The following is a 16,235-nucleotide window of genomic DNA, read 5'->3' as shown; positions in this document are numbered from 1 at the left end:
TAATGTGAGAACTAAAAAGGCTTCTGTATTTCCGTAATTTACGCGTTTTCATATTCACCAGACAAAAAAAAGTAAAAATAATCTAATAGAGAAAGAGATATAAGCCGTCTTTATGGTGACAAGACACTGACAACAGGCGACAATATTTTCTTCTTTCTAGAGTTGGCCAGAAATACTAGATAATAAACATTATATGCCAACATTTTATATGAAATAAAATCTCTTAACCATACTACAATAAAACTTATGTTAGTAAAAAAGTAAATAAATAAATAAAATTTTTTTGGTCGGATAAATAAATAAATAAAACTTTGTGACATTTTTGGTCAACAAACTTGTATACATACATCCATATATACAGGAACAGCTATACAGACCATGTACACATGACAGTTGACACATGCAACATGCGTATGCGTGTCTCTTTTGTATAGAGCTGGACGATAAAAAGGACTACGTCACGTAAATTGGGCAGCACAGAAAATTATAAACGGACCAATCATTTGCAGTGAGATCGTAGCGGTCATAATCAGCTAACAAATCAGCTAAAATCATTTATTTAAAGAGCCAGACCAATTCATTGTAGCTGAAAATTTCATAATCGAATGACTATGAGTAATTTTCTTAGCTATGATTAGCATCAATAAATAAAATGTCTTTTCTTTTTACATTGTCAAATAAATATCTCTATTTTGCCATTTTCCTAGTTTAACTCTTTTCTGCCTTAGATTATACTCACTTTTTTTTAGAAATTCTTAGATTATACTCTACATGGCAGTTGTATGTTTTCCACCACAAATCAATCTCAATCATAAAATTTAATCCCAGTCCTCCAACGCCAAAATTGCTGACCTAGATTTGTATTTAAATGGTAAACATATGCAGAAGATCTTGTTGAATTTCAAAGATGAGAAGTCTTTTTTATATTTTTAATGTTTATTTAATTAAATTAGGCCAAAAACATTTTTAGTGAATTCTGTGGCTAATAAATTTGAGAAATGTTCAATTTTTTTTCTTATATTAATTCTACCTTAACCGAAAATTGATTAATCGATACAGGGATAAAAAAAACAGAACAAAATATCTGAAATCTTAAGAAAATATTAAACTCGTAAGAGATACAAAAAGAGAAACGACATTGAAATGCAAGCCACACGCATCTATTACTCCATCACATCTAAAGATCTCTTTTGTCTACATTGAAGGATTCCATTACGAATTTGTTTATTGGTACACTGAATCATGAGGCCAACAATTCTGCTCTCGCCAAATTAAATAAAACTTAGTCTAAAAACACATCATACAAAAAAAAAACAGATGGACTTTGTCATGTGAGGAATCAGCCACAATCTCCCATGTTCATAAAACTATTACATGAAACATAAAGAAACACATCGAAATTGGGACGCAGCTGTAACAAAGAATATAAGATACTTCTCTATTTAATATATGTAGCAAAAATATCACGTGGGAAATACAAACAGTTGTTGTAGCCAATTGATTTATCACTTTTCTATATTTGTAGCAAAAAAATAAACAAACTAACAAATCCTTGCTTTTGATCGTGACATACTCGTTCATCTGTTCTGGTTAAATGTGTTTTGAGGGAGGGGTGGGGGGGGGGGGGGGGGGGGGGGGGAGTAAGTTGGTCGGTAGGCTAGTAGTATCTATATAACAGGCCCATTATGATTTAGACAATTAAAATTGACATTAAAAGTATATGTTAATACATTGGGCTGCTTGGTGCTGTACTTGTTACCTATTCGAACATTGTCATTTTGGGCCTATCGTAGAATACTCATGGGCTATAGGCAACATAAGGGAAGAATAAATCATTCATTATCACATGATCACCGTTACAAATCACAAGAACAAAATGAGGAAGAAACAAAGTACTTTTAATACGTCTTAAACTACTTTGAATGCTTTAGGAATGTGATCTAACGACAAGCCCTCCATCTCCTCTAGAGAATTCTGAATTCGTCTTTGGCCATATGGCATATAACAAGTTTATCTATATTGAAAAACCGGAAGCAATTTGATATCAGCTGTGTTAATTCTTCAATATTTTTTATGCGATTTCGTTTCATTTGCGGCAATTAGAAAATTCTGAATAATCCACCACGACATGGAGTATATCTGAACGGTGCATTTAAATTTAAGACTACCAAAACGGCAGGCAGCAATATAAAAAAAAATGCTCCTAATTCATAATAGTCAAATCAGTCAGCATCACTTTTAATGCTTTTACAACTAAAATTTAGACAAATGCGACCATTTCAATATCGAAACAGAAATCCTTTTTTTTCTTTGATCTGTCATTACTCGTTTCTAACATCTGGTAGGGATGGGGGAAAATTGCTATTTAGCTGAGTTTAGGAATACAGAAAACACAAGGTTGTATTTTTGTAAAAGAAAAATCGCATGAAAAATATTCAAAGTGATAATTACTAACACTTTAAATCTTAAAATTATTTAACTAACATTTTAACAAATTATAGTGACATTTCTATTGTGTTAAAAATGTGACATTTCTATCAAAAAAACATTTAGTCGAGTTTACTCGTCAAGTCAATAAGTGATTGACACTGGTGATGATTGGTTCGACTGCAACTTTAAAAATTTAGCTGTAGATGTTTAGTTGTAGATAAATCGGTTGTAGCTGTAAAGTTGTTACTGTAGATTTTTTCTATAGAGACTTTTGATGTAGTTAAATTTGTTGTAGTTGTAAGCTATAGGCTGTAGATATTTTAAAATAAAATATATGAAATATGTGTTGTATATATAAAATTATTATTTTATATCAATTAAAATAATTTATATCAATATTTTTTTAATAAATTATCAAAATTTATTGTAATTTAAAATGTGATATGTAAATAATATTTGTATTATTTAAATATCTTATAATTTAAAGACACTCAAATTCAAAATTAAAATATTTATAATTTTTTTTATTATGATTATATAAGTTATTTGATATTATAGATTTTTTTTTTCATTTACAGATTCTACAACCTATAAAAAGAAGATGTAGGGTTTTTGCCTAAAATATGTAAGAAAAGTTTTGCTTTATTTTTTTTGCTGTAGCTTTAAAAATAAAGCTAAAGCACGATTGGTAAAACTAAATAAAAACTTGATGTAGACTTTAATTTTTAAAAGTGAAACTACAACATGATTGGTAAAATTTAATGATTTAAAAATAAATAAAACTAAAGTACAGAGATAAATCTCAACTAATCACCCCCTGTTTATTTTTCAGTAAAAATAATGATGTATCAATTTTTTCTTTCTTTTTTTAAATGATCTAATTAATTAATAGCAAAAAAATACTTAAAATTTATAAAACTAAAAAAAAATTAAAAAAAATTAAAAAAAAAATCAGAAAATCTTAAGTAGTTAGTAATTATAAAAAATAAAATGATTTTTTAACAAATGAAAAGTGACGTGAAGAAATAGTGGTGTACAATATTAAAAATTAAAATGATTAAAAATCCAAAGTAACTGTAACTTAACTAACAAAATGCAAAACAAATACTAACTCCAAAATTTACAAATCAATTTCTGAATCCATTACTTAAGGTGGAGGATCTCATTAATCCAGTTGATCTGTCTTGGAACCTGGATCTACTCAATGCATATGTTCATCAGGACGATGTGACTACTATACTGAGTCTAGCCATTAGTAGAAATCCTAAGCCGGATTCATATGGTTGGCATTTTACGGATCATGGTAGATATACAGTTAAATCTGGATATCGTACCGAGAAATCTTATCCTCATATGGGTGAACAAAATATTGATATGGGACCAAATACCAAACCGCTACGTGGAGGCTGCAGTGCTCACCAAAACTTCAACATTTTGTCTGGCAAATAATTTTGGATTGCTTACCAGTGTATAAGAATCTTTACTCACGAGGTATTAAATGTGATACGCAGTGTCAATTGTGTGGGGCTGAGGAGGAATCTATTAATCATGTCTTTTTTTAATGTCCTTTCGCACTTCAAATTTGGGCACTATCTAATGTTTCATCTTGCCCAGGGATTTTCCCGACCGCATCTATTTTTACAAACATGGATTATCTATTCTGGCGGCTACCAAAATAACTAAATTTGAGTTGCTTTCCCTGGATTTTATGGTTTATTTGGAATAATCAGAATGGAAAAACTTATAGGAATCTGACAAGGGATCCTTTCGAGCTTCTTCGAACGGCGGAAATAAAAAACGTCATGTGGACGGATTCACAGACCAAGGATTCTCCATCGGTGGGATCGTCATACAATGTGGATACCCTTAGTACAGGTGATATAAGTAGGTGTCATATAGATGGTGCATGGAGAGCACAAGATGTGTGCACAGGACAAGGATGAGTTTATAAAGCAGGTGGATCAACTGATACTATGATGGGTGCCATGTCTATTCGCAAAAGTCTATCACCTTTACATGCCGAATGTGAAGCGTTGATATGAGCGATGGAGTGTATGAAGACCCTACGAATCTCAGAAGTGGTGTTTGCAACTGACTGCTCTCAACTGGTGAAGATGGTGTCTACACCAACAGAATGACCGGCGTTCACTACACATATGGAAGAGTTTCTACGATGTAAGGAATTTTTTCATCCCTTTACTATTCAGCATATTCCGAGGGCACAAAACACAATGGTGGACAAGCTAGCACGAGGTGCTAGAAATCAGCCTGCAACTATGGTTTATGTTGATTCGATTCCCCTGAGGTGGCTTTTGGATCAGGAATCTACTTAGTTTCTCTCTGGCCTTTTGTTGTAAAAAAAAAAAAAAATACTAACTCAATTTCTAATGCATGATTTTTTTTTATGATTTGAATTATCCAATTTACTCAAGGGCTAACTCAAAATTGTAACTCAATTACAACACATTCTAATTCAAACATTAACTTAAAAAATTAAAAGTAATTCATGACTAATAACATTTATGAGTTATGCTCCTAATTCGAAATGAATCAATTCTAACTCATGTCACCGATAAAGTTTAAGTAAAACAACATATTTTTTTGAAAATCACATAGAAAATCCTATTGCAAATGTTTGCATGAGAGAATCCCAACATTTACTAGTAATCGATTTTGCAAATAGAGGAACACAAACCATAGCCTCTCTTTTTTTTTTGCTGGACCCATAGCCATTTATGTTATAATTATCTAGTTTTCATTCGAGCATTACTTTTTATGTATCCAGTAATCAGATTTATATCATATCCTACTATTGAATGCGAAAGTGATTATCAACTTGCAATGTTTTATTTTGTTAGGTGAAGAACGACAAAAGCAACATTGCCGTTCTTGAATTATATTTTTTTGATATCATAAAAATAAAATTAATGTCTATTCTTCTGGTTTAAGCTTTCCTCTTCCATGTAATCTAAGATCAAAAAAAAAAAAAAAGTAATCTAAGATCAACTGTTCTTTCTGGTTAGTCGGAAACCTCTGTTCCAATGCCTACTATCAGGTCGATTTTTTAAAAATGTATACTTTTTTGGCTCATATCAAAGAAGTACAACCTATGTTTTAGAAAAAAAGTACAACCCTATAGAATCATCTTTGTAGTTGCAAAATAATCACTTATGATTTGAATTGAATACACCAGTAGAATAAAAATCCTTTGTAATTTTCTCAAGAAAAATCATTGGTAATATTTAGTTCAGACCGAGGAGAAGAACGCTACTGTGACAACGAGCATTTTTAGATTTTCTTTACGAAAAAATAGATAAAGAAACCTAAAAGCAAGATTTATGTTTCTAGATAAAATGTGAACTCAAAAAGAATAAAGCCAAAAACATAAAATAACGCACATGAATGGAATAATAGGTTACTCTAAATTAATGGACACACAACTTCTCTTTTCTTAGTCTACTTTTATCTTTTATCTATTCTATTAAAACATGAACATTTCCAATTGATAAAATTTGTGTCCAACTATATTTAAATACTAACCACTTTTTATTTCTCCTTTAACAAAAACGGTTAGAATGGCTTACCCAAACCACTTTAAACTTGAATAATAGAATGGCCCTTAGACTTAAAAAAACAAAAACAAAAACGGTTACGCAAATGATGTAGTGCATGAGATAACGAACGGTTATAATAAAATGTTCTATATCTATGTTACGTTGTTTTAACGGTTACGTGAATGTGTCAATAGATTATTATAATATTTTCTATTTCCCTAGACAGTAACCACATTATATTTTTCCATGTTATGTTGTTTTAAACGGTTACGTGAATGGTGTAGTGCGGTATTATATTTCAGTTTCATCAATACAATATTATGGATAATGACTATGACACAATTGTATAGTTATACAACATCACAATTTTAATAGTTAAAAAATATCACAAATTTAATATAATTAGCAAAAATATGGAAATTAAATTTCTAAGAAAATATTATAAAACAAAAAATATATCATTTTTTCAAATAGCGGGTCAAAATCTAGTAATATGTTAATGTTGAATATGAATTTGGTCGACTCTAAAAAAAGAACAAAATTCGACTGTGGACTATTTTAAAAGCTTTTTATTTATCAAAATGAAAGAAAGATTACATTTGTATGCAAAGAAGAAAGAAAGGAGACATCACTCAACGAGAGTGCGCCAGAGAAGTATAAGTCAACAAGATTAAAGCTAATTAAAAGTTCTAGCCATCAATCTTTGTAGTGAAGTTTGGATGTCTTTCTTAATCTCTCCCACCCTCTTTTATACTCGTTTCCTTCCTTCTTTGCCTTAAAGCAGACTTGATCTAGTACGATGGACCTAGTGTTTGACCGAGTTTAATGGACCAAATCCTTTGGATTGATCGCTTAAGCGACGAGCTTTTGGGCAGAGCTTTATTATTCAATGGACCTTGTAAAAGAATGCAATCTATCTCTAACAGTAAACCTCCTAATTCACTTGTGAGAGAAAAAGTCTATCTCAATGAATTTGTGAGAGTAGGTCCGGGAATGAAGAGCTTGGCCAAGAGATTTTGCCATATAAATATGCTATGGAGTGAATATGGCAGGACGTCGCCATGCACTCAGCGAAGTAGTCTGGGCTAATCATGACGAGTATGACTATCATTTGCTCTGCAAGAAAGTTTCTCGTGGCAAGGTTAATTACCATTCACTCGTCGAGACGCTTGTGTTGTGGAAAGTTGGAGAGGTGAAAGTAACTGGTGAAACTGTCTCATAGTCGGCATAATGATTCTTCTCGGCGGTAATCAATGATCTCTGAAGCTCGGTTTAATCTGGTTAAATGACGTACCCGTGTAATTTGGACCTGATTATAATAAGTGGCTGTTATTCACTCGGCAAACGATTTTGCCTTAAATTTTTTTGTGTATGTGTATATGTCTTTTTTGTTGCGGCAGAATTTGTTAAGACTGCTTACATACCCCCAAATAGGATCAAGCCATTTGTAGTTATTTTTTTAACGAGGATCATGGAGTTCAATGTCCTCGGTACGAGTTCTCCAAAAAATATCTCGAGCTGATAAACATCTGCTCTCTTTTCTCAAGACGAGGTCGTTAAGTTCCAAGGGCCTTGCTTGAACTTTCATGTTGTAATAGCTCTCGGCAAGGTGCTGGTAGTTTTGAATTGAGAGGATTTATTGGTCTCGGCGTTCTTCGATCTCGTCTAAGGCGTCGTCTAAGGCGTCAAGCATCATTTCCTTCTTCGTTCATATTCGGTTAGGTGAATAACGACAAAAGCAACATTGTCATAATAAATAAATTGATGCCCCCTTTTTTTGGATTATATCTAGACATCCACCGGAAAAAGCCAACATGAAAGTGTACTACATCATAAAATAAATTTTCTAGATGCACAACAGTTATATAAAAGTTCAAAAAAAAAACGAAGTCATTTGTGCTTTGAAAAGGGAAAATTCCTTAAAAATACACAGACTAATTTTTATTTGCTAATAAAATACACGAACTATTTTGGATTCCCGTTTAATACACAAACTAATTTCTGTTGTCTATTAAATACACAAACTTTTGAAATTCGCAGGTTTTACACATCGTTTTAGACGGCGTTAACTAAGTTTAACGGAAGTAAAGACGGCGTTAATGTTTAATTAAACATGTGTTTAATTTATGAAAAAAAAATTCCTTAAAAATACACGAACTAATTTTCATTTGTTAATAAAATACACAAACTATTTTGGATCCCCATTTAATACACGAACTAATTTTTGTTTCCCATTTAATACATAAACTTTTAAAATTTGTAGATTTTACACATCGATTTAAACGACGTCAACTACGTTTAACAGAAATGACTTTAGTTTTAACTAAAAGTATAGTTAAAATGTGAAAAGCACGCTCACCCTCAACCAAAACCACTCGAATCGATTGATCCTTATATTCAAGCTAGCATCAATTCAAGTTTGACACCCTAATCTATTTCAACATCTTTTACTCATCAAACTATGTTCCTTTTCTTCTTCTTCGCTTTGATTTCATTTTATATTGCTTCAAAGTGGAGTTGATTTCCATGTCATGAAAAATGACGAAGAAAACTAGGTAATTTTAAACGAGTTTCTGATTTTGAAATTAGTTTTTGATTCTTGTTTTTCGTCAATCAAGGTTAATTTACACTATGCAAGTGTAATGAAGAAGAAAACTACCAATATAATCTATCAGAATGATTTTTAATTGTCTTTCGCAGTTTAACCACATGTTTAACTAAACACTAACATCTACTTCACTTTTGCTAAACATAGTTGACATCCACTAAATCATGTTAAACATAGTTGACGTCGTCTAAATCGATGTGTAAAATCTGAAAATTTTAAAAGTTTGTGTATTAAATGAGAAGCAAAAATTAGTTCGTGTATTAAATGGGGATCCAAAATAGTTCGTGTATTTTATTAACAAATAAAAATTAGTTCGTGTATTTTATTAACAAATACAAATTAGTTCGTGTATTTTTAAGGAATTTTATTTTCATAAATTAAGCACATGTTTAATTAAACACTAACATCGTCTTCACCTCCGTTAAATATAGATAACACCGTCTAAAACTATGTGTAAAACCTGCGAATTTCGAAAGTTTGTGTATTTAATAGGCAACGGAAATTAATTCGTGTATTAAACAGGGAGTCAAAATAGTTTGTGTATTTTATTAGCAAATGAAAATTAGTCAGTGTATTTTTAAGGAATTTTCCCGCTTTGAAAATATACAATAAGAATAAAAATAATTTGTAAATCAGGTTCAGACCGAGTAGGGGAAGTGGGGAACGCTAATCAAGAAAGATCCTTTTTAGGTTTTATTTAAGAAATAAATAAAATCCAAAAAGCTAAAGATTTGTGTTTCTACATAGAATGTGAAATAGACTAGAAAGCCAAAGCATAGAAAACAAAAAAAAAAGCTAAAGATCTGTATTTCCTTCTTTCTTTATGATTGGTCAACTATGAAGATAGTTAACCATTGTTTCTTTTCTTAACTACTCCCTCCGTTCCTAAATGATTCATGTTTTAGAAAAATATTTTGTTTCTAAAAGATCCATATTTTACATTTTCAATGTATGTAATAATGGAAAATTGTAAATTTCAAAAACATTAATTGTGTTTACTGAATTTTGATTGGCTAAAAATCATAGGAAATAGCTAAACACAGAAAATCATACATTTATTATCAAAATTTTAAGTGTTTTCTTAATAAGTGTGAAAATTCTAAAACATAGATTATTTAGGAACAGAGGGAGTATAACCTAAATTTTAACATTATCAATTTGCTCTGAGAAAATTACGGATCTGGCTCTAAAATATCCTTACTATCCCAGAAATATTTTGAGAATCTAATGTTACTAAATTTAATTAAATATTCTAGTATGAAAATGCTATTGAGTTTTTCTTACGTTCACTAATCAATAGTATTTTGTTATTTTGTATTCAGTATATTTAAAAAAGAAACAAATAATAAGAATTTGCAAGTTATATTATATTTTTAAAATAAGAAAGTAAAATTAAAAATAGTAATAGTTGCAAAGAAAATATCAGCAAAACATTAAACCCTAAATCCTAAATACTAAACCATTGGATAAATCATAAACCCTATGGTGTATACGAAGGTGTAGAATTTAAGATTAATGGTTTAGTGTTTTTAAGATTTAGTGTTTATAGTTTAGGATTTAAGATTTATCCAAGGGTTTAGGGTTTACCCAAAAGTTATGATTTAGTATTTAGGGTTTAAGGTTTAGTTTTTAGGTTTTAGTGCTTCGGCATTAAAAATATTTTTTTTTAAATTGTTCTTTTTTGTAATTGCTACTTTTTTAAATATAATATAATTTGACAAATATTTATTATTTTGTTTCTTTTTTAAAAGATATAAAATATAAAATAACAAAATACTATTGGTTGGTGAATCTATAGGTTCACCTCCTAAAAAAACTCATTGTTATTTCCTTCGATTTTCAGAATTTTTTTTGTCATCAATATAAATACTTTGCCAACTAACTTGGTAATTCCAAGTTCATATAAACAAGAAAAGACGATTGCTTCCGAGCACTGTATACCAGACTGTCCGTCTTTGTATTCTGCGTTCTTGATACATAAATAAACACTGAGTGATTAAAGCTCTCTATCAGAATTCGATATCTTCCAAATAGTTTGCGTATGCTTGCCATTCTATAGATTCAGAAACTATTTTTACTGATTGGGAATAATCACTAAGGTAACTAAAACAAACAATAAGAAATACTACGTGTTAAAATTTTAAGTTTAGACGAATTATGTGTTTCACCCCAACATTCTGATAATCAAAAATATAAAGAATACAATATATCAAATTTAATTAGATATTTGAGTATTTTCTTTCAATCCCCATAATTTATACAGTAAACTGTACACATTTACTCAAAAAAAAATCCAAATTCACCAAATAACCACAATTATTTTTTTCTCTCTTCTTTTTTCTTCATATTTCACTCTATCCTTTCTCTAAAAATCTAATTTTGGGTGGGTTTATAGGTTATTTCACGAATAATCCCATTTATATCAGTTGGGTGAACAGAGAATTTAAAAGAAAATAAAACAAGTAAATCAATCAGGGTTGATCAATCAAAGCCATGATTCACTGCTTTCAAAAAGAAAAACTCCACGCGCTTTAAAACTCACTCACTGTCTCCTGTCGTCTTCCCTTCCTCTGCCTAAAACCCATAAATGATAATTATTAAAGAAAGCTATCAACTTCCTTTCCTACTCTCTCTCTCTCTCTCAAATTAAACAAAACTTGCGGAGATCTGTAATCTCCCTCACAGATTTCGTTTCTGGCGTCCTCCATTGATTTGGCCTTTCCTAAAAGAAAAAAACTAACAAGTTCTAGACTTCATTCAACCGCGTGAAACTACAAAACGGCAAATGTGAACTCGAAGACACAGCTCATCAAGTCATCATCACTCTTGGTCAGCTTCTACACATTACTTCTTGTTTTGTTTTAAGTAGCGAAGCAGGTACAACAACTAACACAGTTTGGTCGGGAGAAAGACAGAACCGTGAGTTATGTTAGGAATCTTTCTCTGTCTCTGGTGGTTCTTTGCTTCCACGGTGGTGGTGGTTGTTACGGCGTCGGATGAGAAGACAGAGGTGCAGAGAGAGCTTAATCAGACGCCCACTTGGGCTGTTGCTGGTGTTTGCACCTTCTTCATCGTTGTCTCTGTTGTTCTTGAAAAGCTGATTCACAAAGTTGGAACGGTCAGATTCTTGCTCTTTATATTTATGTGAATTAATAAGGATTTATAGTGTTTCGATTTATTATCTTTGTGTTTGAAGTGAACTTTTGTTCTTGATTCAGGTTCTATGGGACCGTCACAAGAAAGCTCTTCTCGATGCCTTGGAGAAGATCAAATCAGGTGAAAATTTGCAATCTTTCTTTTTTTTTAATTACTTTGTCTTTTATTTTCAGTTATTTCTTTTGATTGTTTTAGATATTTTCTTGGTTAGGATTAATCTGAATCCACCTCCATTTCTTGATTGTTGCAGAGCTGATGGTGCTTGGATTCATCTCTTTGCTTCTTACATTCGGATCAAGCTACATTTTGAAGATTTGTATCCCTTCTCATGTTGCTCACACCATGCTCCCATGCCCTGCTCCTGCTCCCCTTGATAAGGAGGAAGATGATAAAGGAGAAGGTCATAGGAAGCTCTTGTGGTTTGAGCACAGGTTCCTATCAGAAACATCTTCCACAAAATGCAAAGAGGTAAGAGAGTTATGCTTTTTTTTTTGTATACTGTGAAAATGAAACAATGCATGCAGCTGAGAATATCTTGTTATGTTTTTAATGATGGTGCCAGGGTTATGAACAGCTGATCTCTAGCGAGGCACTTCATCAGTTGCATATACTCATATTCTTCTTAGCTATTTTCCACGTTGTTTACAGCTTCTTGACCATGATGCTTGGGAGGTTAAAGGTACTTAATAGTTTGACATCACAGTTTAGTTTTCCGCAATATTTGGTTTTGTTATAGAATGTGTGCACTTTCAGATTCGAGGATGGAAACACTGGGAGAAAGAGACATCATCCCATCACTACGAGTTTTCTACAGGTACATTTGGTTTGGCTTTCGAGGCTTTCTTTGCCTGAGACCATCTCCAATGCTCCACTCTATTTTTTTCTTCAAAATAACTTAACTCTATAATGTAGTTGAGTATAATTAGAAGCATTTTTACTCTAAATTATATTTTAGAATGAAAAATAGAGTACCATTGGAGATACTCTGAGTTGTGGTCTTGAGCCTTGGTTAATGACTTTGTGTGTGTGTTTGCAGATACTTCTAGATTTAGGCTCACTCACGAAACATCTTTCGTGAGAGAGCACACTAGCTTCTGGACTAGGATTCCATTCTTCTTCTATGTAGTAAGAAACTATCGACCTTATTCTTCTTACTCAACTTATAGATTATTCTAAGTTGGAAACTCTTATTGTAACTTCAACTTTTATTGAAACTCTTAGTGTCAAGTTCTCACTTTCTGTAACTTCAACGCGTTTTCAGGAATGTTTTTTCAGACAATTTTTCAGATCTGTCGGAAGAACAGACTACTTGACATTGAGAAATGGATTCATAGCTGTGAGTCTCCAGTTTAGGCTTCTTTAGTCAGATATTTTGTATTGTTTCTTGCTGAGTTATATGTTGTTGGTTTGTGCAGGTTCATCTAGCTCCAGGGAGTCAATTCAACTTCCAGAAGTATATTAAAAGATCCTTAGAGGATGATTTCAAGTTGGTCGTCGGAGTCAGGTAACTTCTCTTACAACACTTGAGCTAAGTAGATTATGTTTATCTTCTTGCAACACTAACACGGTTGCCTCTTGTTGCAGCCCTGTCCTGTGGGCATCTTTTGTCCTTTTCCTACTCCTAAATGTTGAAGGTCAGACTCTTGAGTGTATGATACATCACTGAGTGGACTGTGTTTCTTAATCTCTTTGATTGGTGTTTCAGGCTTCAAGATCTTATACATCGGATCTGCACTGCCTGTTATTGTAAGATATATTTTAAAATTCAAATAGAAAACTTCTTGATTCACAGTTTCTTATAATCTTGCTTCTTCTTTCCAGATAATCTTAGCTGTGGGGACAAAGCTTCAAGCAATCATGACAAGGATGGCTCTGGGGATCACGGATAAGCACGCAGTGGTTCAAGGAATGCCACTTGTACAAGGCAACGATGAGTACTTCTGGTTCCGTCGTCCACAGTTGATTCTCCATCTCATCCATTTCGCCTTGTTTCAGGTACTTTTTTAGAAACTGTGTTTAATGACGCAACACAACCATCACCATTCTCTCTGAATGTTTTTTTTCTTAAATCTTTTGCAGAACGCGTTTCAGATCACATACTTCTTCTGGATATGGGTAACAACAGACTTAAAGACTTTTCTTCCCTTTCTTTAATTACTTCCTTTGTTTGTTACAAGAATGACTAATCCTTTATGCAATAATATTCAGTATTCCTTTGGGAAGAACTCTTGCTACCATCCTGACTTCAAGATTGCCCTTGTAAAAGTAGCCATAGCGTAAGAATCTAACTAACCTCAGTGTCTTGTGATCACAACAGACACACGAATCTTGATTCTTTTGTTTTCTTGCAGTCTTGGAGTCTTATGCCTTTGCAGCTACATCACACTCCCTCTTTACGCACTCGTTACTCAGGTAACTTTCCTTTGTTCATAACATTAAAATATAGCATTTCTATTTTAGAACTTTGAACTGAAAAGTATGTATCATTTAGATGGGCTCACGGATGAAGAAATCTGTATTCGACGAACAAACATCAAAGGCCCTCAAGAAATGGAGAATGGCCGTGAAGAAGAAGAAAGGCGGGAAAGCTAGCACCACCACCAAGAGGCTAGGTGGAGACGGAAGCGTGAGCCCTACGGCGTCAACGGTTAGGTCTTCTCTGTCCATAAGGTCATTGCAGCGCTATAAAACCACAGGGCATTCGATGAGATACGAAGGACTTGACCCTGAAACATCGGATCTTGACACAGACAACGAAGCTTTGACTCCGCCCATGTCTCCAGCCATGCCAACGGCTCAAGGTATTGAGCTTGCGGTGAAGGTTGAGCAAGATAAACTAGAGACCAAGACTGGTGAGACTAGCCATGACGGTGAAAATCATTCTAAGGAGTTCTCCTTTGTCAAGCCTGCACCGCTTAAAGAACCATCGCAAGACCGGTGAGACCAGCCGTGTGACGATGATAGTGTTTCCCATATAGTTCTAGTTTGCCAAGCCTCTCTTGAGTTTAGAGCCATTGCAGCAAAGAGTGGTTTACTGAAGATATTTATTTTCTGGTTTATTTATCTAAATGCTTTTGTAAATCAATGCCGTGGTGACAAAGTAAAGTATTGACGACCATATTTATTAAGGTTTTTGTGTTTGCCATTGCGATTGTTCCCGTCCAGAATCTGATATAAGAGTTATGGTTTAAGAACATGAAGGGCAAGTTAAATAGTCAGAAAAGTTTTTTTTTTAGTATTGTTTATACAAATTTTATTAGTAATATATTGGTTAAATAATAATAATTTCAGTGTGCAATTTTGTATTAATAAATTATTCTAATAAAAGTCGTAAAAAACTATTCCACTAAAATTTAAAATTTAGTATAGTTAAATGTTTATAATAACATTAATTAACATTGTTGTGCACTTATGTGCCGATATGAATATAATTTGTAAAATTATAAAATATTATATATGGAATACATACTTTTGATTGTTGTTGAAATGGAAACAATATAAAAATATATAGTATACTATGTATAAGTAATGGTGAGAAACTAAATTCAATATTGTTTGTCAATTACATATAGCAATTCTAATACTTAGACAAATAGATTGTTAATCTATTCTATTAAAACTGAAATAAAAATTTTCTTAACGTTTGATTATTTATTTCATTAGATGAATTCTAATTTTCCATTTTTACTACATAAAAGAAAATATTTTCACTTTTAATATTATATTTCCCAAAAAAAATTATATTTTGCTTATTTTTTAGTTATTTTTACTTTTTACTTAATTTAGTTTTGAAACTGATAATTATTAAAATTTTCGTAGTTAAAATGAAAGATATAAATTTTTTGAATGTTAATAAAATTATTAATAGGATCCTTTTTTTGTCACAATTATTAATAGGATCCATTTGACAAAAGAAAAGTAAATTAAAATACACAAAAGAGTTGATTAGAAGTTAATAAAAGAAAGTATAGTAAATATGATATTTTTTGGTATCTAAATAAAATGAGATTAGTTTTTATCTATATGTCTATAGAATACTGAATTCTGGTATAACTTTTATTTTTTTGAAAAATATTTTACGACAAAATAATTGAAATTGATAATTTGGAGGGAATAAAAATGGTAGCCTTTCTTTCAACCTGTTGAAAAAATTCAACTTAATGTAATCCATATGTGTTTTTAATAAAATTCAACAGCTTCATTATAGCATTTAAAATGTTGGAAAAATTCAACATTCTCATTGCTAATTGTCTACAGATTTAACCAAAAATTAAATATAATGTATAATATATAATTGTTTCAAAATTTTATTTATTTACTTGTTGTATAATACTTTGATATTTTTTGTCCACAGACACATGATAATTGAATATTTTAAGGTATTTATTTGAAAACTTTTCGACCTTTTCTATTTTTTTGAGTATTGGTAAAGTATTAATAGCGTATCTATCAATTGAATTATTTTTAGTTTTCACCCACGGCTGGCT

At 31.7% G+C, this 16,235-nt stretch overlaps 1 protein-coding gene across 3 annotated transcripts; it reads left to right on the top strand.

The window, feature by feature from the left end:
- The first annotated feature begins 11,160 nt into the window (after nucleotides 1–11,160).
- On the top strand, nucleotides 11,161–14,893 carry LOC106366380 (MLO-like protein 8). Of its 3 annotated transcripts, none has more exons than XM_048739616.1 (16): nucleotides 11,161–11,421; nucleotides 11,508–11,710; nucleotides 11,811–11,868; nucleotides 11,999–12,216; nucleotides 12,311–12,427; nucleotides 12,502–12,562; nucleotides 12,785–12,873; nucleotides 13,010–13,084; nucleotides 13,164–13,252; nucleotides 13,333–13,382; nucleotides 13,454–13,494; nucleotides 13,570–13,743; nucleotides 13,828–13,863; nucleotides 13,957–14,024; nucleotides 14,100–14,160; nucleotides 14,240–14,893. In XM_048739616.1, exons 2-16 carry the CDS (start codon nucleotides 11,519–11,521, stop codon nucleotides 14,687–14,689), a joined length of 1,779 nt encoding a protein of 592 aa, XP_048595573.1. In that variant the 5' UTR covers nucleotides 11,161–11,421; nucleotides 11,508–11,518; the 3' UTR covers nucleotides 14,690–14,893. The 3 variants fall into 3 exon arrangements, with proteins under 3 accessions (XP_048595573.1, XP_048595574.1, XP_013661435.2); XM_048739617.1 differs by having other exon boundaries at nucleotides 11,164–11,421; nucleotides 11,504–11,710; XM_013805981.3 differs by having other exon boundaries at nucleotides 11,164–11,710.
- Nucleotides 14,894–16,235: the final 1,342 nt, after the last annotated feature.

Source organism: Brassica napus, chromosome A9 (assembly GCF_020379485.1).
Source record: "Brassica napus cultivar Da-Ae chromosome A9, Da-Ae, whole genome shotgun sequence".
Taxonomy (NCBI): Eukaryota; Viridiplantae; Streptophyta; class Magnoliopsida; order Brassicales; family Brassicaceae; genus Brassica; species Brassica napus.
Note: the sequence above shows the minus strand (reverse complement) of the source record. Positions and strands in the feature narration are given on the sequence as shown.